The sequence below is a fragment of the Lepidochelys olivacea genome, assembly GCF_965140295.1.
Source record: "Lepidochelys olivacea isolate rLepOli2 genome assembly, chromosome: 1".
Lineage (NCBI taxonomy): Eukaryota > Metazoa > Chordata > Testudines > Cheloniidae > Lepidochelys > Lepidochelys olivacea.
In genome coordinates, this window is record NC_140411.1 from 109,049,621 (window position 1) to 109,074,217 (window position 24,597).

Consider the following 24,597-nt stretch of genomic DNA (forward strand, 5'->3'; position numbering starts at 1 on the left):
TGGGGACAGCGTTTCCACCTGCAAACCGACCATTCTGCACTGAAGTGGCTTCACACCGTCAAAGAAACTAACAAAACACTTCTTCGGTGGAGTTTAGCTCTCCAAGATTTTGATTTCAACATCCAACACATCTCAGGAGCTTCTAACAAAGTGGCTGATGCACTCTCCCGTGAAAATTTCCCAGAATCAACTGGTTAAAATCGTCCTTGAGATGTGGAAAATATTGTTAGTCTTTATGTACTTGGTAGTATATTTAGAGATGCATGTGTTTTATTAACTCTGTTTTTCCTAGAGCTCCAGGAAGAAATCCCAGCCAATGTTTCACCCTAGCTGAGATTTGGGGGGCGTGTCATAAATATAAAGGGAAGGGTAAACCCCTTTAAAATCTCTCCTGGCCAGAGGAAAAATCCTCTCACCTGTAAAGGGTTAAGAAGCTAAAGGTAACCTCGCTGGCACCTGACCAAAATGACCAATGAGGAGACAAGATACTTTCAAAAGCTGGGAGGAGGGAGAGAAACAAAGGGCCTCTGTCTGTCTATATGCTGCTTTTGTCGGGGATAGACCAGGAATGGAGTCTAAGAACTTTTAGTAAGTAATCTAGCTAGGTATGCGTTAGATTATGATTTCTTTAAATGGTTGAGAAAAGAATTGTGCTGAATAGAATAACTATTTCTGTCTGTGTATCTTTTTTGTAACTTAAGGTTTTGTCTAGAGGGATTCTCTATGTTTTGATTCTAATTACCCTGTAAGGTATCTACCATCCTGATTTTACAGAGGGGATTTCTTTACTTCTATTTACTCCTATTTCTATTAAAAGTCTTCTTGTAAGAAAACTGAATGCTTTTTCATTGTTCTCAGATCCAAGGGTTTGGGTCTGTGGTCACCTATGCAAATTGGTGAGGCTTTTTACCAAACCTTGTCCAGGAAGTGGGGTGCAAGGTTTTGGGAAGTATTCGGGGGAAAAGACGTTTCCAAACAGCTCTTCCCCAGTAACCAGTATTTGTTTGGTGGTGGTAGCGGCCAATCCAAGGACAAAGGGTGGAATATTTTGTACCCTGGGGAAGTTTTGACCTAAGCTGGTAAAGATAAGCTTAGGAGGTTTTCATGCAGGTCCCCACATCTGTACCTTAGCGTTCAGAGTGGGGGAGGAACCTTGACAGAAGGGCCTAAAAAGGATCTCCTCATTGCCCTGAACTCCTTGCTACCTGAAACACCAGTTGCATTGGAGAGATTATCTGCATTTCTGTGTGTAGCACCCCCTCTCCACCTGGTTACCTCCTTTAATGCCAATCCGCGTACAGGTTTTGATGGACAGGTCTGGGTTCTTTTGGATCCCGCCACCCACTCAGTGGGGTGTATCTTCTTTCTTTTTTTCTATGAAATGATTTGGCAGTGCCTCCACCCCCTCGCTCCTCCGTGGCTGGGTCACCAGGGCAGCTTGGGCAGAAAATTCTAACTACAGAGTAATTTACTTGCCAGATAGTTGGAGACTTCCAAGAAATAATACAAACACATAAAAATATATTCAACACAATAATTATATTAAACAGGAGACAAATACAACATAACAGGGTAAAACACTATTTTTAGGGTCACTGGTGCCCACACTGCAAATACCTGTGACTTGATGTAGCAAATGTAAAATTAGTGTCCCGCTGGTATGCATACTTTGCTGCGGCCCTTGATGACCTATAACCACAAATTCTTCTTTACAGTGGTTTAGCAGTGTGGCTGACTGGCTTCAGTACAGCCCAAAGGACTCACAAGTAGGAGAAGTTGGTAAATCCCTCCACAGGTGTAATTTGCAGCAGGTTATAACATCCTCAAACCCATATTCCCTGGCTTGAGGACACAGTTCAGGGAGTGGGGGTCCCCAAAACAAAATTCCCTGACTAACTAACCAAATGATGGTGCGCTCGCAAACTCCATGAATGATCCTCAGGTTCGAAGATGACTCTGGACTCCTCAGTCTCTGCAGAGGGGCTGCTCTCTGCTGGCAGGGATCGTCCTCAGGCAGGAATCAGGCTGCGTCGGTCCCACAGAGGGGTGCAGGGCTCAATGTGTAGGTTACACAACTACACTAACATCCAAACTGTAGCCTCTTAGCCCAGCCTCCAGACACACACTCTGCAGGCAGCTTCCCTGGACTAGCAGCCAGAGCAGAGCTGACCTTGTGGTGACTGGTCTCACCTAGGGAGCCGGAGGGCAAACTCAGCCTGGCTGGGATGTTTCCCAGCAAATGCTACAAATTGGGAATCATCAGTGGGGAAGGAAAAACCCAGCTGAGGATTTGCTGTCAGGTCCCTAGAGGCCTGTTCTCAGGGGGAACCCTGCATGCACCAGCTCACGAGCTCCCCACACAGCCAGTCCTGCCCTTTCCTCCACTGGCTCCAGAGTGACTCCAAAATGGCTTCTCCCTGGGAGGGCCTCTCACTCTCCATCAGTTGCTGGGCGCACTCTGAGTCTGCCTTGGCTCCCCCTCCCTACCAGGGACAGTGTGCCTCTCCCTGAGCTGCCAGCAGACAGAGTCCCAGGAATCTATGTAATCTCCTTAGGGGTTACATGTGCTTATGGGCGAGTCAGCCTTGCAGCACTAGAGGCTGATATACGAACCATTAGAGCAAAAGGGACCGAGCAGTGGAGAACAATAAAAGCAGAGAAGAAAAGGGAACTCAACCCAGACTGAACACAATGCTCAATCCTAAGAAACAATATTTTTTGTCAAGGTCAAGGCCTCCCTCCCTCTCAGTGCTTTTGCTTTCTGCTTTTGATACACACAAAAATCTAAGTAGTGCCTGCCTCAGCCTGCCAAATTGACTAGGCAGTGCTTATCCTGACAGCTAATGAGCTGCTACTAGTGGGGGTGAGGCTGCACATGGCCTGTCCTGGCTGGGTAAATGTACATGGATGGACAGAAAAGAGCTGATCAGAGGGACAGGTGAGTATCAGGAGGCATAGTGTCAGCTCAGATCAAGCCCCGATTGTTCTGTGGCCCAGTATAATAAACAACTGATAAAGGGCCAGATTGTGGTCCACTTACTCACATGGAGTAGTATCTATCTCCTCAAGTAGTCCCACTGAAGCCAGCGTGTTCACTCACAGAGTGAGGTGCCGCTCAACAAGAGTCAGAGCTGCAGATTCTGGTCCTAAGTAAGGCCTGTCTTTTACCCATTGTGTGTTGTTATGAGGCAGCATACAGTAATGAAGGAGAGGATTCAATGCACAGGTTAGAATGAATACCCGACGTGTGTTTCTATGTTCTTTGCCTTGAGAATATAATTGTGGAGCAGAGAATAGTGTGATGAGCTTCATTACACACCACTTCACATCAGCTCCATGCTATACAATATCAAGTCTAGTGGACTGACAGGAATCCTAAATTTGTTCTACAATCTGTGTATTTTGGGTAGCAATGCAGCAGTCTACTGCTTCTTCACTGGTATGTCTCCTGTGTGGGGTGTGCTCACGCACCAGCGAGGGTTAGCTAAAGGAAAGGTCCATCTATCTGGGGTTAAATCTCAATATTTACAGAGCCACAGGTGAGTTCCTTTGGAATAGGGCTGGTTGCAGGGTGGATTGATTTAAGTCAAAGCGATTAAAATCATGTTTAAATCCCCAAGTGCAAAGGCTAGATTTAAATCATGGATTTTAATCAACTTTTCCATTTGTACTTCAGTTATTTTCTAAAGAAAGGTGTATTCTTACAGATGATATAACCATTAAAACATGTTGATTTACAACTAAATAGAGCCTTTACCCTAGACGTGGTACATTTTTTTTCTACTTAGGAGGGTAAACTATAACTATATCATTTTTAAATCATTAATATTTTCAGATTCTTATTAATTGCACATTTTAGAATGTTAAACAATATCATGGATCATTTTCTGTTTACTAGCTAATTAAGTTGTTGCTCAAGATTTGTGTCAAGCTGCATTAGGATGGTAACTGGAATTTAATTAAACACACAAAACAGCATAAAAACCTTATTTTTATTAAATAAAACCATCTTAAATGTTCTGGATACATAAACTTCTCTTATCAAAACATATTTCACATTTACAACTAAATGACTTATTAAATGGAAGGGATTAACTTTAGTCAGTGAATTAATTGATTATATCAGGTCAGCCTCAGAAAATGTTCAAATATGCCTAAGTGAAAGTAACTTGAGCTTAAATTCCTACTTGTCTAAGTCTCTTGAAAATGAGACAGTCACCTAAGTTACTTAGGCTGTCAAACTTTTAAAATCAGTGGATCTCATCCCCTCTCTCATCATTTTTTATTGATAGACTGGAAGAGAGAGACAAATTTCCTGCTTTTTCAACTTCCAATCAATTTCTCAAAACTGAAGGAGTTAGTCCAAATGAAGACAATGTTCTTCCTGTACCTGCAGAAGACGCTACTGCTGTGAAAAGTTCGTTTTGCACTTCAACAAACGCTGATTCCAGGCTGAGTCCAGCTAGGGACTTCCACCAGTTCAGTGGCGTGGCTTTCTTTAAAACATCCTCAGCAAACATGTACTGCTTTACCTCCAGCCCTGAAATTTGTTTGTTGTTTGTTTGTTAGCAGCATCTTTTTCTTCATCAGCTAGGCATCTATCCTCATACTTTGGGTTGAAAATATTGGCAAGAAAATGAGGTAGAGTAAGTGCTTGATCCATCCACTTCTTTACTGCCTGCAATGTAACTTTGTAGTCAGGTATTTCTTTCTTTAGTTTCTCTTGAAGTTCTTTCCAAATTTCAACAGCATCAGCAATTCAGCAGCAATCTTAATGCAGTTTGTCCACGGCTATGGAAATAGGTTTCAGCATATTCAGCATATCTTCTACACTTCTCATTAGTCCAATGTTGACCACTTTGGCTGTGATAGTTCCATCTATTTTGTCACAAATTGTCATCAAACTAGGCCAGTTCTTAATAAATAGCTCAAAACAGTCAATCTACATTTTGAGGGACGTCAGGCTCTGCAGGTCTTGAATGTGAGTTCATGGGGATTCGAAGAGTCATCACACTCCAATCCTCCACCCAGCAGTTCACAGGCAGCAGACTGGGGCACAAGATCCACCTATATGTTCTGAATGGGAGAGCACCACTGCTCCTGATTCGGCCACAGCCCCTATTTAAGTCAGACAAGGAAACAGCAAGTTGTCTGTCCAATGGCGCTCCATCTCATGGACAGTTGGTCTGGTATTTTACCTGTTCCTGTATTCTGATCCTAACCTTTTGGTATTCTGACGTGCCCTGACTTTTGATAACTGGCTCCTCATTCCTGCCCTCCAGTTCTGTCTCATGATCCTGACCTTGAGGTATCCTGACTCAGCCTGATTCCTGGTAACTGACTCTTGATCGCTGCCCTCCAGTTTATTTTTTGATTCTGATCTCCTGGGATTCCAACCTGGCCTGATTCCTTGGTAATTGGCCCCTAGACTTTCAGCCTGTGCCTGACACTAACCCCAAAGCCAGGTGTGGGTGGGAGGCAGTCTCCATCCTAGCAGTTAGGGCCCAAGACAGCAGTTACACCCAATGGTTTGTCTCCAGCGACAGCCTCATCTAGTGGGTACAGTTCTGGGCAGCAAGTCCACCGAGTGGGTTCAGCTTCTCGCAGCCACTATGCCTAACAGATACAGTTCATAGGTGACAGCTCTGCCTAACGTGTACTGTTCTTTGCAGCAACTCCGCCTTGTGAGTGCAGTTCATGGGTGGGGTAGGGAAACCTCAGCCGGGTTCCAACCCAAAGCCCTGGGAGGCTGGTTTGACTTTGCTCACCGGGTGGTGCCTTGTGTCAGCCTCAAGTCCACTTCTCTGAGTGACTTCCTAACTCCATCTGCATCCCAGCCGGCCGCCGTCTGTCCTTGGAGAGTGCTGCCTTCCGGGCTTCCCACTCTGGTCGTCTGGTCCCAGTCTCTGGATGCTGCAGCTCCCCTGTTACCGGCCTGGGTGTGGTCTCAGCTCACCTCCTTCCCTGGAGCTCCCAGAGCACATCCTTCTTCCTGGCCTGCCAGCTCTTGGCCCTGATTTAGCTCTCTCACTGCCTTTCAAACCCTGCCTCCAACCTAAGCATGCTCAGCACGGGCAGAGGGGTGGGGCCTCCTTAGCCCAGAGTTGCTCCTTAATCCCCTCCTGTCCAGTGAGGGCTTTATACACCCTGTCACACCAGGCTACCCACACCCCTGTGCTGATCAGGGAGAATTAATTTGTTCTCTTTAGTAAAACTGAAGCAATACGGCTGTTACAGAAGTATTTTGCAATTTCAAGAGTTTCCTTTATTCCTGGAATTGTACTTAAGTCTTTGGATAAAAGGTGCATCACGTGAGCACTGTACCCATATGTTATAAGTTACAGTTCCCTTCATTATCTTCTTCTATGTTTCTTCTCATCCTAGCTACATGTGCAGCATTTTGACAAAGCTATGCACTTGATTTTTATTTGCCCACCTGATTGTATGTATGTTTTATGCTAGGACATTTCTTGTGTAATGTGTCATTTTTGCCAATCTCTTTAATAAATATAATAATTTATGTTGCATTATCAAGATGAAAAGGGAATGTCAGCTTTAAGTAAAAGGATGTGAAAGTTTTATAATACAAATTTTTAGCAGATGTTATGATTTCATTTTTATTTGCAACGTTGAATTTACTAATCCCAAGAGCTGAAATATACTTTAGAATTCCATTTATTATTCTGCTGTCACATTGTCTGAGATGAGGAAACCCTTGCTTAATTACATGACGTGCATGAATTGATGCTCTATGATTAAGACACACTTCTTAGTTATTTTTTCTCTCCAGAGATTGAAATTCAGATGTCTTGTGATGGTTGCTGATGATGAAGCCTAATATAAAATTATAAAAATTAGAGATGGAAAAGGCCATGAGCCCACCCCTACACCAGTGTATGATTATTTTATTACGTAATTATTTGCTATATTTTTTTACTTTTCATCCAGTTTAGATTAAAATGTCCCAAGTGTCTATTTCCCTTGGAAGACTTCTTCAGACTAGTCAATTTCATAGGCACCTGAGCTCCATGTGGATTCAGGAATGGATCCACATGAAAGTCATTGCAAGACAAGGGTAATAGATGGAAAGTTTGATCTGACAGTAGTCTTAATTTTTTTTTCTGTCTTAATTTTTTCCTTAAATTTGAACCATTATCCCAGTGATGTCCCATTTATGTCATCCTAAAAAAATTGTTCTCCATCTTTGGTGTTTACACACCTCAGATACTGTTAGATGTTATCAGATATGCCCCTCCCCCTGTTTTGTAGTTAAAAAAGAACAAAATTTGGACTGCTCAAAGTTGATAGATCAGACATTTCAGCTGTTATAAAATAAGTTTTTCTGTGATATTGAGAAATCATATGGAAAAACATCAACATCATGATAAAACTGGGATATCTTGTCAATTTGCCTAATTGTCTCTTTCAGCATTACTGCTTTCGAGATATCTTCCTCCCATTGAATATGTGTTAACACAGAGTAAAATAGACTGCAGTTTTTCCAAACAGAGCACAATTTTATGTCCTGCCCTTAATTTTGACTTCTCTACAGGTCTTTCTTTTTAATCCTATGCAATTCAGTACCAGTCCAAGCCAATAACTAAAATATTAAAAGCCTAGCACCACTACAAAAGGTATCTCCCTTCAAAACTTTATTACATTGTCATTTGTTATTACTCTTTGTTTCCAGACTATTGGGCAGATTGCAATTCGTGTATGTGTATGCATCTCCAAAACAAATTAACTATTTCTTTAAGTTTTCATGAAACAGTCTCAAAACAAAATGTATTCCATCTCTTGTATTCCCTTAATCTATTATTTTTGTAATTCTATCAGAAACCAACCAAACAAAAGAACAATAACAAAGTAATTGGGTTTATCTGGTATGATTTGTTCTTTTTGATTTCATGATGCTTTTTTCTCATATATCTATTAAGCCCCAAGATCTTTATTTGTTCTTTTAATTTATTTTAATATTTATTCCAGCAATATAATTAGGGAGTGATGTTAGATTTGTCAGAAAGTAATTGGCAGAATAATTGTTCTTTCCTTTTCTGGGAAATTGGAATACTATATTTGCATTTTCTACTCCAGTTCTCCATAAATTTTCAAAAATTAGATGGTTAATTCCTTTAACATCCATGGATGAATAACATCAGGACCCAGTGATTTTTTTTTAAAATTTTTATGATTAAACTTCACCAATGTTCCCTCCTGTTTCTTACTGGGAGCTATTTTTACAAGGTCTCTATTACCTCATGATTTTTCCAAACATCTTTTCTATACTATTCCTTTGAAAGGACTGGTCTAGAATAGAGATTCTCTTCACAGTAGAAAGGTCACTAAGAAATGCTAGCTAGTCCATTATAGATTTTCCAATACAAATCCTATCCATCCCTCCCATCTTCCAAAATAAATAAGTAAACAAATAGATAATACTCCTGAGGTCTGAGTGCACATTGAAAAGTTTTACAAACAAAGACCATATTTTGCTCATGTCTGACAGAAAAATAGTGTGTTGACTGTGAAGACTGCTAGTTAAACAAACAAACTAAAGAAGTAATCCCGGCATGGATACATCAATCTATTGCCATCCACTGATTTAACAAATAGGAAACTTTATTAGATCTGCAAGCTGTGAGACAGCTTTAGGATAAAGTGGAGTGTATACAGGGATAGATCCCTCCTCCCCCTGAGTGCCTCATTACCATTGGCCAAGCAGAGAGATGCAATCCGACTGGCTCTCTTCCCACAACCATTCAACCATTAATGCCTTGGTGAGAATAATCTTGGAACATGCTTGGGACTCAGTTTAAACATTAGGATTCATAGAGATGTGGAATTGTTTATGCAATCCTAGCCAAATAGAAGACTGATTTGATTGGAGATGCTTGCAAGGTGAGTTTGGCAGGCAGCTGTCAACCAAGCCTGCATGGATAGACCATACAAGAATGTGATCCATAAGGTTACCAGAGTCTTTATGAAAGCCAGTGGTTTGGTGATGAAGAACAGGGACATATGGTACAATAGGCCTGAGTTTTTCTGGGACGATGGAGTGCACTTGTCAGGTGCTGGGGCAGACTTTGGCTTCAGAACATAAGGCATTGAATTAGGTAGGGTTTAGATTAAGTAAGCATGAGATACAAGGCAATGTGGGGGCGGGATGCAAGCAAGCTATTCACTGGCACCTCCAGTGTCCAGTGTGGATAAAAGGCTGAAGGGCCAGCAACCAGAAAATACAAGACACGGGATTTTGCTGGTGAATCTCAGGTCTCGGGCAAAAAAATAGACATGTACCTCTGGCAGACCAGAGTCTCTGATAACTTCTGTCCCTTACGGGAGGGAGGAAGGGGGAACGTGAGAGGGTTCAGCGGAGCAAGCTGAATCCTTAGGGTAGGCAGTAGGGAGTCTACCCTCAGTTATGGGATATATGATTGATGCCTTGTTAATCCCACACTGGACCCATCTAAATGTCTGGTGTGGGGAGACAGGGCAGATAGTGCCCCTCTCCAATATTAAGTTTTGCTGACATTGCAGTCTGATGCTTAAAATCCATCCCTGTGTCTGTCCTCAGTCACTTGGGTGTCCAGATCAATACTAGCTGTGGGAGAAAGAGTGTGCCCTCGGAAAGGATCACTGGAATTCAGCAATGCAGTGCTACCTGTTTTTCTTGTTTTATAATGGTAATTCATTCTTTTAAAATGCAATTAAATATAAACATGGGAAACAAATTCATTTTGATTGTTTTTCTGCAATGATTTATCTTTTGAATAGAAGCCGTAGAACAATGTCATGTTAAATTGGCAAACGGAATATATTAAACCAAAAAAGAAGAGAGAATGAAATGGCAGCTTGAAGAATTAGAGTGGCAGCTTTGCTTCCCCCCCTCCGCCCCCCCCCCCGCTCCTCTCCCAACTGTTTGGTTATTTAAAAATACATCACTTAACTTAGCTACCAGGTAGCAACTGCATGCCATGCTGGAGTTTCCTTATTTAAATCCCCATAAGGAAATGATATAGAGAGTTGCTTTGAAGCAAGTTTTTTATAATTGAAACCTTTGGATTGTATTAATATGTGTGACTATAACAGAGAAAACTGACAACTTCATCACTTCAGTTCCACTTTCCTTAGCTATAAAAGAGAAAGAAGTCGGGGGGGGGGGGGAAAGTGGCACAAAGAATTATCCTTTTGTAGAAGACTTTTAAATGTTCGCGGACATAGCTCAAGCAAGTCTAATCAGTGTGTTTAAGCTCTTGAGCTGGGCTTCCTCATTTTTGTGCCCCGTGTGCTCCATTTTGTGTGTTCTTTCTGTTGCAGTGGAAGGGCCAGATTCTGCCACTCTTGCTCCTGTTGACTAGTACCTTATTCCATAAGTGGTGCCATTGAAAGCAAGTCTGTGATGTGTTTTCTAATGAGTGAAGACTTACTGTGTGTGTGTAGAGCTACAATTACAGACACAGTCTGTGTGCAAGCTCTATGTAAATAGAATAGTGAGTTGCTTTTGAGAATACTACTTTAGGTTACTGTGCTGTAACATACACCCAGAAGAATATTCCATCCCAAGAACATCATCATTTTGGATCTTGTCAATTGTGCACTTAGGGGGAAGTGAAGGAGAAAATGATAGGTTGATGTGTTTATCTGTCAAGAGCTTAATGGAATGAGTTTCCCATATTTACAAGCTTCCTGAAACTGCTATAACAGTGTCAAGCCTCCAAAACAAACAAACAAACCCACTGCTTGCAAAGAAGAGCTATGAGGACTACAGGGACTGAGAGGAGTTGCAATAACCCCAGAGTGCCATGTATGGTGGCTGCTCTTTGGTCCAGACTGGTCAGCTGGCTTCGCAAGGAACAAAACACATTGCTCATTTTTTGCGTTTGGGAATTCTGGAGCTGTGCACTCAGGGAACACAGAGCTAAACCCCACTGACAAAACAAACATATATTTAGGGAAATGGGGTGTTCTCCCATCCAGATTCATCTATGGGGGCAAGTGGGAGGTGGGGGAGAGGGAGTTGGAGATAAAGAGAGTGACTCTGCTACCAGCTGTCTAACCTGTTTCCTCAGGCACTGTATCAGGAAGGGTGCCTCCAAGCTGAAGAGGACTCTCACCTCCTAATTACCCTTATAGTGGTGGGAGGTTTTGATCTAGTGGATCCCTTAAATTTGTCTGGTTGATAGCTTTGTTCTGGAGCCATCAAAGATATGCCACCCAGCCCTTTTAAAAGTTTTTTTTTCCTTGGCTGGTTGAATAATATCCTTCCTCCCCCACCCCAAGTTAGGATGTCAGAGGAGCACTGAGCATGCTCATGAGGTCCCTCAACGTCAGTCTCCCAAGCCTGATGGCTGTATGGTATGTTAATCAGTTGGGTCAGGTTTGTGTGTCTGCATAAGGCTGAACTCAGGCTGCAGTTATGAGGGAAGACCTTTCTGTGTACAGGGAATAACCTCAGTGACTTCAGAGGCTTCCCAGGTTACATTTCCACAGAGGCAAAGTCTGGATAGGTCTTGATGTTTCCAAGTAAATTGAATTGCGTCCATATATAAACCTGTGCCATCAATTCAATATTTGTGCAGTATTATCTGCTATTCTATAATGAGTGTGACAAAGAAAAACATGGTTTTCTGCTGTCCATGAGGAAATAAAAACACTTGCCTTTAGAGGATACCAAGACCAGGGTTTTCCAAACTTGGGACGCCGCTTGTTCAGGGAAAGCCCTTGGCGGGACAGGCCAGTTTGTTTACCTGCAGCGTCCGCAGGTTTGGCCGATCGCGGTTCCCACTGGCCGCAGTTCGCTGCTGCAGGCCAATGGGGGCTGTGGGAAGTGGTGCAGGCCGAGGGACGTACCAGCCACCGCTTCCTGCAGCCCCCATTGGCCTGCAGTGACAAACCGCGGCCAGTAGGAGCCGCGATCGGCCAAACCTGCGGACGCAGCAGGTAAACAAACCGGCCCAGCCTGCCAGGGACTTTCCCTGAACAAGCGGCTTCCCAAGTTTGGGAAACACTATATTAGACAATAATGTGACCTGAAGCTCACAATAGGAGAGACAAGGTCGGGGAGGTAGTATCTTTTATTGAACCAGCTTCTGTTGGTGAGAGAGACAGGCTTTCTTACCAACAAAATTTGATCCAATAAAAGATATTACCTCACCCACCTTGTCTCCCTCTAATATCTTGGGATTGGCATGGCTACAACTACACAGCATTCACAATGGGAGCCATCTGATATATTAATGATATGTATTGTCCTTTTACATTTTGACACAGAAGTGTTTTTTTAACATGTGCTTAACAAGATACTATACCACATGTAAAATCAAGCTAATTCAGTTTGCTTATCTCTAAATAAAAACTTCATAGACTGGGAATCATTTGAAAATAGGTACAGACAATTTTTTTGATGAACTAAACAGATTGAGTTCCTTGAGTCTCTGACTATAAGTCATTTTTTTTCAAAACCTCAAATTGTTGAAAAAAATATACTAATTTGAGATTGGTAGAAAACCCAGCCACTTTTTAACCATGTCACTTCCAAATGAATTCTTACTACATATCCATCTTTTAATGTGAGATTTGCTGGAATAATATTTTCCCCTCCCAGGACCTGATCCAAAGCACACTGAAGTTAATCAGAGTTTTTCCACTGCAGTAAGTTTTAGATGAAATTCCAAGAGAACATGCAAGAAGTAAATGCTACTTTTAATGTCACCTGATACACATCATTATTGGGAGTTTATAAGGGGATGCATCTAGCAGTTTAAAACTTGTGTACATAGACATTTCTGCAGATCTAGTAAATGGATTTACAAAGGCTGTAGAGACATTTTCTATTCTAGCATTTGAACTCAGGAATGCTGGCTGCAATTTCAGTGCTTAGAACACTAAACTATGTGGAAACTGAGATAGCAACTGACAATTGCAATAGACAACATTTACAATTCTCTCTAACTTTAGGATACACCTGTGAACTACCTGCTTGTGCAACTATCCCTTTGCTGATTTTTGCAGGTATAAGAACTTGTCTGATACAGCACTGGGAGAGAAAAAGAAGTTATCTGCCAAGGAGAAATGTCGTCTTGTTCTTCAGCAGTGTAAATTACAAGGGTGGCAGGTTTGTGACTTATAAAATAACTAAAATATCAGTTTAGGTCTTTAAACAAGCAAGAGGAGTAATTTCAATTGTGGGAGTCACCAGATTCTTTGCAAAAATATATTCTTTTGATGTTTTGCTGTGGGTCAGACATTACACGTATTCTTTGGAATTAAATAGTCTGATTTACTGAGTTTAGTGGAACATCATTAGCCGTGATCATTCATATGTGTAGAAATACCAGTAAGCACTCTTGTTGGGAGTGAGGGTGCTCAATTAAGTGTACATACTTTGTAAATTAGTCTATTGCTTAAAGCTTTTCCAATTACATAAAAATGTCCATATTCTCCCATCAAATGTTGTGCATGGCTGCCACCAGAGCACAGTATCTGGGCTAGATTCACAGGTTATAAGGCAAGAAGGTTATATGATCTGATCTCCTATATAAGAAAGACCAAAAGGTAGAAACATGACAAAAGACAAAGACATTTCAATAGTTTCACTTTCCCCAGACAGATTTCTTAACTCAGCTTCAGCCTGAATGTCGTAAGTGCCTTTCTGCACCCTTATGATAGGGATCTCTATTAAAGCACCCTCTAATGTGTATGTTAGCTGAGTGTGCCACTAACCTTCACAACGTCATTTGGAGCTTCAAGTGTCAAGGAGGAAAAATGCTGAGGAATTGTAATTTTATATTGTAGTCCAGTCAGAAAGTGCACTGCATCGTGTCTGTGGAGTTGAACTCCACGGGAGTTAGAAATAGTGCTAGAACAAGAGAATTTAAAAAGCAGTGGCCAGCAGTAAATGCCTGCAATTCAAGAACAATGATCTTGGCATTTGAAAACAAACCTAAAAGATAGGAATGCAAAAAGGGAATTATTAAACAGGATCTCTGCTGTAAAAGGGAGGGAAACTTGTGATCTCTAAAACATTCTTAATGTCCCAGCTGTAAGGTAATGTGACATGCTGAAAAGTGAATTGTGCAAAAATACAACAGTATACAATGCAATGTCCTTCAAATCAGAGAATCACAAAATACTTGAGAAATGCAGACAATAAGATGCAGCGATAAGAAGATTTTTAAGGTGAATTTAAAGAGAAGTAATGACTCAGTGGCTTAGAAGCACTGGGAAGGAAGATGCGCTGAGGCAAATAAACGACCTTCCCTCCATGCACATACCCCAAACAGTGGTGAGCTATGGGGAGTGGACAGAGAGGTGTCCATGACTGAAGGGGAGAAATAACCAGAGTATAAGGTTAAAATGTGAGTTTGCTGTAGGTGAAGGCACAGTAAGTAAAAGAGTTAACCAGCACAGTAGGTGACATAAAAGCAAGAATCCACATCTCCAGCATCAGTGAGTAATGTGTGCCACATAATCCCTCTTTTCATTTTTTGACTTGTTTGACTAATCATGAAAGTTGAACTTTAAATAACAGTCTAAAAGAGGAAGCTTATACAATCAGCAGTTGTCATGGATGTCCTCCTCTGTGCTACAACAGTAGAGGAATCTTTAAAAGGCAAGGGGGGGAAGCAGAAAGAAAAGAAAATGAAGAATTAATAATACAGAATGATGCCAGTGAACAAAGCCTTGAGAAAAGGAGTCACCTTGTACTGCATCACTAAAAAATCACACCAGAGGTAGGGGGTGCATGTATAACCAATTTAGTCTGTCCTATTGCCAGCAGTGATTACTTCAAATGAATCAGTGTTGGAATAGAAAATTTATTTGATGTAGGAGTTCATGAATAAGTCAAAGCAAAGTCCTCCCCGGCATTCTTGCCTGTTATTCCCTGAAGAGCACTAGCAGATTGATTGATAAATGTATAATCCAAATGAACTATGAAAAAGTAGAAGAAAGTGATGGAAGTCTGAAATAACCCCCCACTTTATATGAGACCACAAGAAAAAGGGTTGCCTATAAATTCAGTGGTAGAGGAAGAATAAGCACACTCTGGACTACTTTTTTCAGAGCAGAAGGGTGAAAAATTGTTTAACCTTATTGCTAGAATGCGCCATGCCACCCAATTTGAGTATGCTTGATTCAGCAGCCTCCATGTTGAAAGGAAAGTATTTGTTAGAAAAGTGTTGATAGTTTTATGAAAGCTTGCTTGTTATTTGGGTAAGTTGAGCTGGAGATGATTATACTAGGACAAAAAGGAGCTTTTTTATTAAAGCTGGCATACAATACAAAGCACTTCTACTGCTGCACTTAGCTTAACTGCTGAAATGTGAGTTGTAAAAGTGCAGTCTTATTAACAAAAGACATTTTCACATCATTTTTCTGTGCTGTTGCCTTGATAGGGCTTTCTTTTCAGTCTAAATACATACTTGAGCAGTGTGCAGCCATACAACAAGCTGTAGCTGCCTACTGCAAAGGAAACATTGTTAGCACACTGATATATCAAGTAAAAAAAATTAGAGCTGTCAAGCGAATAAAAAAATTAGTCGCGATTAATCACACTGTTAAACAATAATAGAAAACCATTTATTTACATATTTTTGGATGTTTTCTACATTTTCAAATATATTGATTTCAATTACAACACAGGATACAAAGTGTACAGTGCTCACTTTATATTTATTTTTGATTACAAGTATTTGCACTGTAAAAAAACAAAAGAAATAGTATTTTTCAATTCACCTAATACAAGTACTGTACTGCAATCTCTTTATTGTGAAAGTTGAACTTACAAATGTAGAATTATGGACAAAAAAACTGCATTCAAAAATAAAACAATGTAAAATATTAGAGCCTGCAAGTCCACTCAGTCCTACATCTTGTTCAGCCAATCACTCAAACATTTGCAGGAGATAATGCTGCCTGCGTCTTGTTTACAATGTCTCCTGAAAGTGAGAACAGGCATTTGTATGGCACTGTTGTAGCTGGCGTCGCAAGATATTTACGTGCCAGATGTGCTAAAAATTCATATGTCCCTTCATTCTTCAACCACCATTCCAGGGGACATGCGTCCATGCTGATGACGGGTTCTGCTCGATAACAATCGAAAGCAGTGCAGACCAACACATGTTCATTTTCATTATCTGAGTCAGATGCCACTAGCAGAAGGTTGATTTTCTTTAATGGTAGTTTGGGTTCTGTAGTTTCTGCATTGGAGTGTTGCTCTTTTAAGACTTCTGAAAGCATGCTCCACACCTCATTCCTCTCAGATTTTGGAAGGCACTTCAGATTCTTAAACCTTGGGTCGAGTGCTGTAGCTATCTTTAGAAATCTCACATTGGTACCTTCTTTGTGTTTTGTCAAATCCGCAGTGAAAGTGTTCTTAAAATGAACATGTGCTGGGTCATCATCCGAGACTTCTATAAAATGAAATATTTGGCAGAATGCGGGTAAAACAGAGCAGGGGACATACAATTCTCCTACAAAGAGTTCAGTCACAAATGTAATTAACTCATTATTTTTTTAATGAGAGTCATCAGTATGGAAGCATGTCCTGTGGAATGGTGGCCAAAGCATGAAGAGGCATATGAATGTTTAGCCTATCTGGCACTAAATACCTTGCAATGCTGGCTACAAAAGTGCCATGTAAGTGCCTGTTCTCACTTTCTAGTGACATTTTAAATAAGAAGAGGACAGCATTATCTCCTGCAAATGTAAACAATCTTGTTTGTCATAGTGATTGGCTGAACAAGAAGTAGGAGTGAGTGGACTTGTAGGCTCTGAAGTTTTACATTGTTTTGTTTTCGAGTGCAGTTATGTAATAAAAAGATCTACATTTGTAGTTGCTCTTTCATGATAATGCGATCGCACTACAGTACTTGTATGAGGCGAATTGAAAAATACTGTTTACTTTGTTTATCATTTTTACAGTGCAAACATTTTTAATAAAAAATATACACTTTTCAATTACAACACAGAATACAATATATATGAAAATGTAGAAAAACATCCAAAATATATAATAAATTTCAATTGGTATTCTATTGTTTAACAGTGTGATTAAAACTGCTATTAATCGCGATTAATTTTTTTAATTGTGATTAATTTTTTGAGTTAATCATGTGAGTTAACTGCAATTAATTGACAGCCCTAAAAAAATCTCTAAACCAATATACACTATTCCTACTTCTTTGAGATTTCAAATGATGGGCCCAGTCCAACTCCCAGTGAATTCCAACAAAGGTTATGCAATTCCCATCACTGGAGGTTTTTAAGAACATGTTGGACAAACATCCTGTCAGGGATGGTCTAAATTCACTCAATCTTGCCTCAGATCAGGGGGTTAAACTAAATGACCCCACAAGCTCCCTTCCAGTCCTACATTTCTATGATTCTATGGAAGTTTTGCCATTGACTTTAGTGGGAGAAGAATCAGACCCAGTAAATTCAGGGACAAATTCAATAAAAGTACCCCGAGGCCATCAAACTATCCACTTTAGTGGAACACAACCAATTGGTCTTCAGCCCTTAGTCACATTCCACTAGTAAAGATTTCTAACCCTCACATTCTCTTATCATTTTCATTTTTTTAAAAAAATCATTTTTTAAAAAATATTTCACAATATTTACTAAGCAAAACACACTACTCCCACAATGTACAGCTTGAGATTGTTAGCAATATTTGAGACAAATATATGGCACAAACAATCTTCTACTACATAATGAAAGAAGGAAACTTTCATTTATTTGGATTATCATTCCCCACACAGTTGAACTTGCAAATATAAATTCAATAAAGGTGGAGTTAACATAATAGCTTATTGAGTTTTCTAGTCAAAACTCTCAACTTTAAATTTTGATTGGCCGACATCAGTAGCCTGCAGTTAATCCTTTTTCTCTCATTTTATACAGATCTTGTTTGCATCTTTGCAAACTCCATCCTAACTTTTCATTTTTATTCCCAAAAAAGTGTTTTATGATTTAAAACTGCATGGTGTAGTTATCAAAGATTAGTCTAGCAGGGTAAGATGAACTTTCTACCTTTGAATATTAGAAATACTATTTTGGGTAAGAAACAGAAATCTTTTTTTTTTTTTTTTTTGCTTTTTGGGAGCATTGTTTTAGCTTAATACTTTAACCCTTGGTGTAACTTCTAGCTGACCTTCTCCAGAGCCCTCAGCAATTCTTTCTTTCCGATGGCCTTAAACACTTATACCATTTAGATCTCATAAACTGAGGAGAATTGAACAGGATTGGTACGTTGGTGGGAGAATTCAGAGGAATGTTAGGTCGTGCAGGAAATGGTACTGGTAGTTCAGTGTGGTTGATTCTCTTCCTTCAGAGTCAGGTACTGAACAATTGCCTCAGCATGTTTCCAGGAGTTCAGTGCTGCTGGAGGTTTACTCATAGAAATTATTGGGGGTATAGCAGAAACCCACAGTGTTCCTGAACATACTACCCTCTCCAGTTTGGAAGACCTATAAATGTTATGGTTCTCAGCCTTTTTAAAAAAATTAAATCCTTATGCAAGTGGAATCCCCCACTGCCTGTTTAGGATTGCTTAAAGTCCACTTTGCACCAGCAGAGTGTCAAAAGAGGAATTTAAAATAATGCAGGATTTGGTCCATGACTCTTATCAGGTACAAAGAAATGCATGTTTCATCACAACCTTAACACCACCTGGTCCTGGTGACTTATTACTATTTAATTTATCAATTTGTTCCAAAACCTCTGCTATTGACCTCAGTCTGGGACATTTCCTCAGATTTGTGACCTAAAAAGAATGGTTGAGGTGTGGGAGTCTCCCTCATGGCCTGTGCAGCAAAGGCTGATGCAAAGAATACATTTAGCTTCTCTGCAATGCTCTTGTCTTCCTTAAGTGCTCCTTTAGAGCTCAGATGTCCAGTGGCCCCACTGATTGTTTGGCAGGCTTCCTGCTTCTGATGTACTTTAAAAATTGTGGCTTAGTTTTTGTGTCTTTAGCTGGTTGTTCTTCAAATTCTTTCTTGGCCTGCCTTATACCTTTACACTTGACTTACAGAGTGTATGTTCCTTTCTATTTTCCTCAGTTGGATTTTACCTCCAATTTTTAAAGGATGTTTTTTTGCTGCTACCCACCTCCTTTACTCTGCTGTTTAGTGGCTTTTTAAAAAAAAAAAATTGGGGTATACATTTATTTTGAGTCTCTATTATGGTGTTTTTAAATAATTTCAATGCAGTTTGAGGCATTTTATTCTTGTGACTTTTCCTTTTAATTACCCTTTTTTCCATTTATTTATGCCGGGCCAGCCCTATTGACTGCCTGGCCTGAGCCAACCTGCTCCAGGAATCCTGGAAGAGCAAACATGGCAAGCATTACTGCATCCCACCCTCCAGATGGACTTCTCACAGCAAGATTCTGCTGGAGGAACCCAAGGAGTAAATTGGACCCTTATTTTGCCAACTAAAAAAGTATTTGCATTGTGTGACATAAATGGACACAAACAAAAATGTTAGTCACAGCCTCCTTGGACTGAGAGATCTTTAAGGGATGGGTTTTTCATTTTGATCTAGGTGTGCACATGTGCTCTTATGCTCTGTCTACTGAGGTTCCTGTTTTTAACTTTTTGCTTCTTGAATGTGTTTCTGTTCTGTTCCTTTCTTCTTTTTTCGTCTCTTCCTTATATATCTGGTTAAGACCTAAAGACTTGAAAGCTCTTTATTTGTTTTATATTGCACTTGTGTCTAAATGTCAGCCCATATCTTTGTCCAGGCCTAACTCTTTGCTTCAGAAGTTGTTTTCTCTGATTACATGTCCCCTGACCCTTTCCTCCCAAGCCAAGCTTTTGCAATCCTCCTCTTTTAGCTTCCTTTCTCCTCTACGTACTTCTCATTCCCTCTTTATCTCTTTCTTCCCATGCAGCACATACCTATGTAGCTGCTGTTTTATTTATCTGGCTTTGTCTTCCAGGCTTTCAGCTCCCAACTGTTGCTGTCTCTCCTTGTCTGTATGTCTGTCTCAACACTCATACATATTTTTTCTTTTTGGTCCCTCTGGATATTTCTAGCATTTTCAGGTAACAACTGTCGGTCTGTTTTGAAGCACTTGTAATTATTGGGGCTGCTCAGTGCTGAAGTAAACCAAACCCTCAAGGTGTCAGTAGCACACCAGGTTCAGAGGTAGACACAGTAGGTGCTTCAGCAGCTAAGCCTTTTAGGGACTAGCCCTGGTGTGTCCCAATAACCCCTCAGACACAAGGCTAAGTGAAAGGGTACTTTACTAAGGCTGGCAGGAAATGGAAAGGTTGCAGTTACCCTTGGTACAGTGGCTTAAACTGTTAGAATTTAAAGTAAGCAACAGTGGTTCTTGTTTAAGTCCATGGGCAGTCCAATCAAGAGTCAGGACTCTTCAGGTCTGAAGCCTGGAGTGCCCTCTCCAGTTCTGTCTCTATTCTAGCAAATAGGATCTTGTAGTTTTCCAGGCCAAGCTCAGGTAGCTCCCCACAAGTCCCATAGAGACCTGTGCCCAGCTGTAATATCTGGCAGTGAAAACCTGTTCTGCATTCAGTTCCTAAGGGTCCCTCTCTGCTTCCAGCTTCTGTGTATCTTCTGGCACACCATGCAGCTGCTGCTTCCCAACAAACCCCAGACATTTCCTGGTTCAGGACCATTCCCCGTACATGGCCAGAGGAAACGGAAGTGCAGCAAGGAGAGGACACTCTAAAGCCCCAATTCTTGAGACACTTACACATGCTTATTGTTATTCATGTGAATATGGGCCTATTTGTGTGCCTTAAGCTAAGTGCATACATAAGCATTTGCAGAACTGACATCTTATTAGGTTCATGCCAGAATCAGAGGTCATTAGTATGCCAGACTCAATGGAACAAGGCCTTAAAAATGTGTAGGAAAAAGCTCATAAATAAAGCAGAAAGTTAGTGCTTTTACGAATAATGGTTCAGTTCTTATATCTGTGCCCTGTAACTGTGTATGTCATTATAATGGTTTTACAGACATTAATACCACAAAAAGACAAATTTTACAATAGGTTTAGTTTGGCTTTTTTTCACATTTCATTAATGTACTGCGAAAATGTATGTTGTGTAAAATATCTTTATATTATAACTGTCTGTCTTTTCTGGGTAGCTATTTTGAAAGTACTGCCAGAAACACACAGCACTCCCACAAATTGCCTTTTTTAAACTAAAGAATAGCTTCACAGATTCCCTTGACACCTATTAAGTATGAACTAATACTGCCTTTATACCACCTACACTCCATCTCAGCGACCATGCCGTAATTTTGAATGTCTGTACTTCTGCACCCTACACCTTTTCTTTAAAAAAAAAAAAAAATAGCAGTAATTGAAGCTTTGGTAGTCATCAATGACAATTTTACTTAATCTTTAAAAATGTATCATTTTGAAAAATAACATTAAAACCCTAATGATTTTCTAATTAAAATAACTATGACTATAATTCACAGATGGTTTACATTTATAAGAGTCTGAATGTCATTAAAATTTCAATCTCAGATGAGAGCACTTTGTAGTCCTGAAAGTATTCAGAAGTGAGTGTCTTGGAGAACATTTTAACCTTTTTGTCCCCCTTGACAAGCAAGAAACTTTATGTGATTAGAGAGCAGACCAAAATGAAGACAGGCTGTAGTTTCAAAACTGGTTTTATATGAGACACATAACTGATGTATGAAATCCAAACATTTTCATTATTCTCCCTCTCACGGAGCATCAACATTGTACATTGTGGAGTGAGTATAGATGTTCTAGATTAACTTCAGAAGATTCATTTCAAAGGTAGATCTATACAAAGCTCAATTAAAACTAAAGTAATCTCATGTTTCATGCCAACAATAGACGTTGTTTAAAGGTGTACTGACAGTAGAGTTGTCACATGTTGCAAAAAATGGTAAATAGTGTTTACGCAAATTTAAAAATGAATTTGCTTCAGTCATGATTGTGTCCCTTTTGGATTCACTTATAAAGCTCCATAGGCTTCTTTGAGCTTCCCATCTAATTATAAACTCATCCAGTCAGGGAATATCATCGAATCATAGAATATCATGGTTGGAAGGGACCTGAGGAGGTCATCTAGTCCAACCCCCTGCTCAAAGCAGGACCAATCCCCAACTAAATCATCCCAGCCAGGGCTTTGTCAAGCCTGACCTCCCTAGATAACCCATTCCAGTGCTTCATCACCCTCCTAGAGAAAAAGTTTTTCCTAATGTCCAACCTAAACCTCTCCCACTGCAACTTGAGACTATTACTCCTTGTTTCATCATCTGGTACCACTGAGAACAGTCTAGATCCTTCCTCTTCGGAACCCCCTTTCAGGTAGTTGAAAGCAGCTATCAAATCCCCCCTCATTCTTCTCTTCTGCAGACTAAATAATCCCAGTCCCCTCAGCCTCTCCTCATAAGTCATGAGTTCCAGCCCCCTAATCATTTTTGTTGCCCTCCGCTGGACTCTTTCCAATTTTCCACATCCTTCTTGTAGTGTGGGGCCCAAAACTGGACACAGTACTCCAGATGAGGCCTCACCAATGCTGAATAGAGGGAAATGATCACGTCCCTCGATCTGCTGGCAATGCTCTGTTATACTGTGTTTCTTATGAGACTAAGTGCAACTAACCAACAAATTTCATATATAAAGAGTTTTAAATTCTCAAAGTGAATTTTTCATGTTCAATCCAAAGGCTAAAAGAAAAATTGCAAAAACAAAAATGTGTTGAATAAATACAAGTGATGTACAAATTTGAGGAAGCGTTAGTCCGCTCATTCAGTCAGATATTTGCTTGTAGAAAAAGAGAGCAAATCATTTAGCATCAGCTGTTGGTAATACTCATCTTTTCAACAAAAATATATCCGCTGAAGTGAAAATGATAAACACAGGAAAGGGTCTATATTTTTGCATTATTATTTTAAATATTTTGGTAGTTAGGATCCTGTACATGTCCTGGTAATTTAAAATAGATCATCCCTGCCCTGAGGACTTTATAGCAGCATGGAAACAGGCACGAAAAGAGCGAAAGAAAGATGCTTAGAGGGTGGTTAGGAAGAAGAGTTGTGTGGAGCTATGGGGGTAATATGCAGAAATCAGAACAGGCACACAACTGTGCAGAGCCTTGAAACTGAGAATGAAAAGCTTCAATTTGATACAGAAGGCTAGTGGAAACCTTAGAAAGAAGGTAAAAAGAGGAAGTAACATAATCAGAGTAGAAGGAAAAGGTGATTTTAAGGGGTGTCATCATGCCCAACACTGGGGCCTCTGAGAAACACTCTAATACAAATAATAAATAATGATAATAATACTAGCAGAAGGATTTTGGATGAATGGAGTCAAGGAGTGAGAAGCAGGGAGACCAGAGAGAAGGAGGTTGCAGTAATCAAGGCAAGAAATGAGAACAGCATGGTAAATGTGTTGCCCATAGGGATAGAGAAGAAAAGAACAGGGGTTTGGGGCGGTGGGACTTGGTGGGGTGGAGTTTGAGAAGTTGATGATGAAGAACTTAGTGACAACCCATAGAACTTAGTGGCAAACTTGATGTGGTGGGAGAAGAGAGACGGCTTGTGGAGAGAGATATGTGGGCATGAGTGGCATAGAGATGATAGTTGAAGCCACGATAACATTTGAGGTTATCCAGAAAATAGTAGAGAAAAAAAGAAGAGGGGACCTGAGGACAGAGCCCTAAGGAAAGGCAGTAGAGACTGGCCAAGGAGTAATGGAGAAACCAAAAGAGACATGAAAGGTGCAAATCAGAGAATTAAGAGAACTGGGCAGGTATAGAATGATGAAAGTTTGGGGAGGAGGGAGAGATCAACTGTGCGAAGTCAGCTGATAAATCAAGGATAGCCCCATAGAGGAATGGCCTCATGGACTGCAGTATAAAGAGGTCACTAGAGACCATGGTAAGATCATTTTGGCTGAGTAAGGAAGTGGTGGTTGGATTTCTGTGGCTCAAGGAAAGGGCAGTCTTGCTTGTATAAGCAAGTATACTTGTATAGTAAAAGGTAGGGAGAAATGAGTCTGCAAATTCTATTGCAAATGAAAAGTAATTTTATTCCGCTTTGTGAAAGGAGTAACTATTCCAGAATAAAATCACTTGTATTCTGCAGTAGAGTATCTACATGGGACAATTATTCCAAAATAGCTATAGTGGAATAATTATTCCAGAATAGCTATGCTGAAGAATTTTCCCATGTAGACAAGGCCTAAGATTCTCTGTAGGTTTCTTACTAAAGCAGGTTTGGTGAAATGTAGTTCCCATCTCCCTCAAAAGGCTTAATTTACTATGATGATTGTGCATGAGAATGAAACAGATAGAAATTTTAGAAAAGAGTCTTTGCTTTTACAATGTCTATCCATCACTGGTGAAATTAGATAGAAGACTAACATTTATATGCTCAGATCAGAATTTAGATAACTCACCTATCATTTTCATCTGCAAAATTAGGGAGCTAAATTACTGAAGGCCACTTTGAACATTTGGTCTGAAACACCAATCTCCATGAAGTCACAGGAATGGAAGAATGGCCTAAACCATTTCTGAATTTGGTTTTAAGTTTCTAGACTTGATTTATATTTAATAGTTTAGCATAGTTCATTATTAT

The 24,597-nt window shown here is 40.2% G+C and overlaps 1 protein-coding gene across 5 annotated transcripts in view; it reads left to right on the top strand.

The window, feature by feature from the left end:
- MYO16 (myosin XVI) overlaps positions 1-24,597 on the top strand; it is a 637,262-nt gene that overhangs the window by 538,732 nt on the left and 73,933 nt on the right. For all 5 annotated transcript variants that reach the window (XM_084616853.1, XM_084616854.1, XM_084616856.1 and 2 more), the window contains exon 28: positions 13,012-13,114. In XM_084616853.1, coding sequence (XP_084472979.1) covers positions 13,012-13,114 — 103 coding nt within the window. The remainder of the gene's footprint in view (positions 1-13,011; positions 13,115-24,597) is intronic.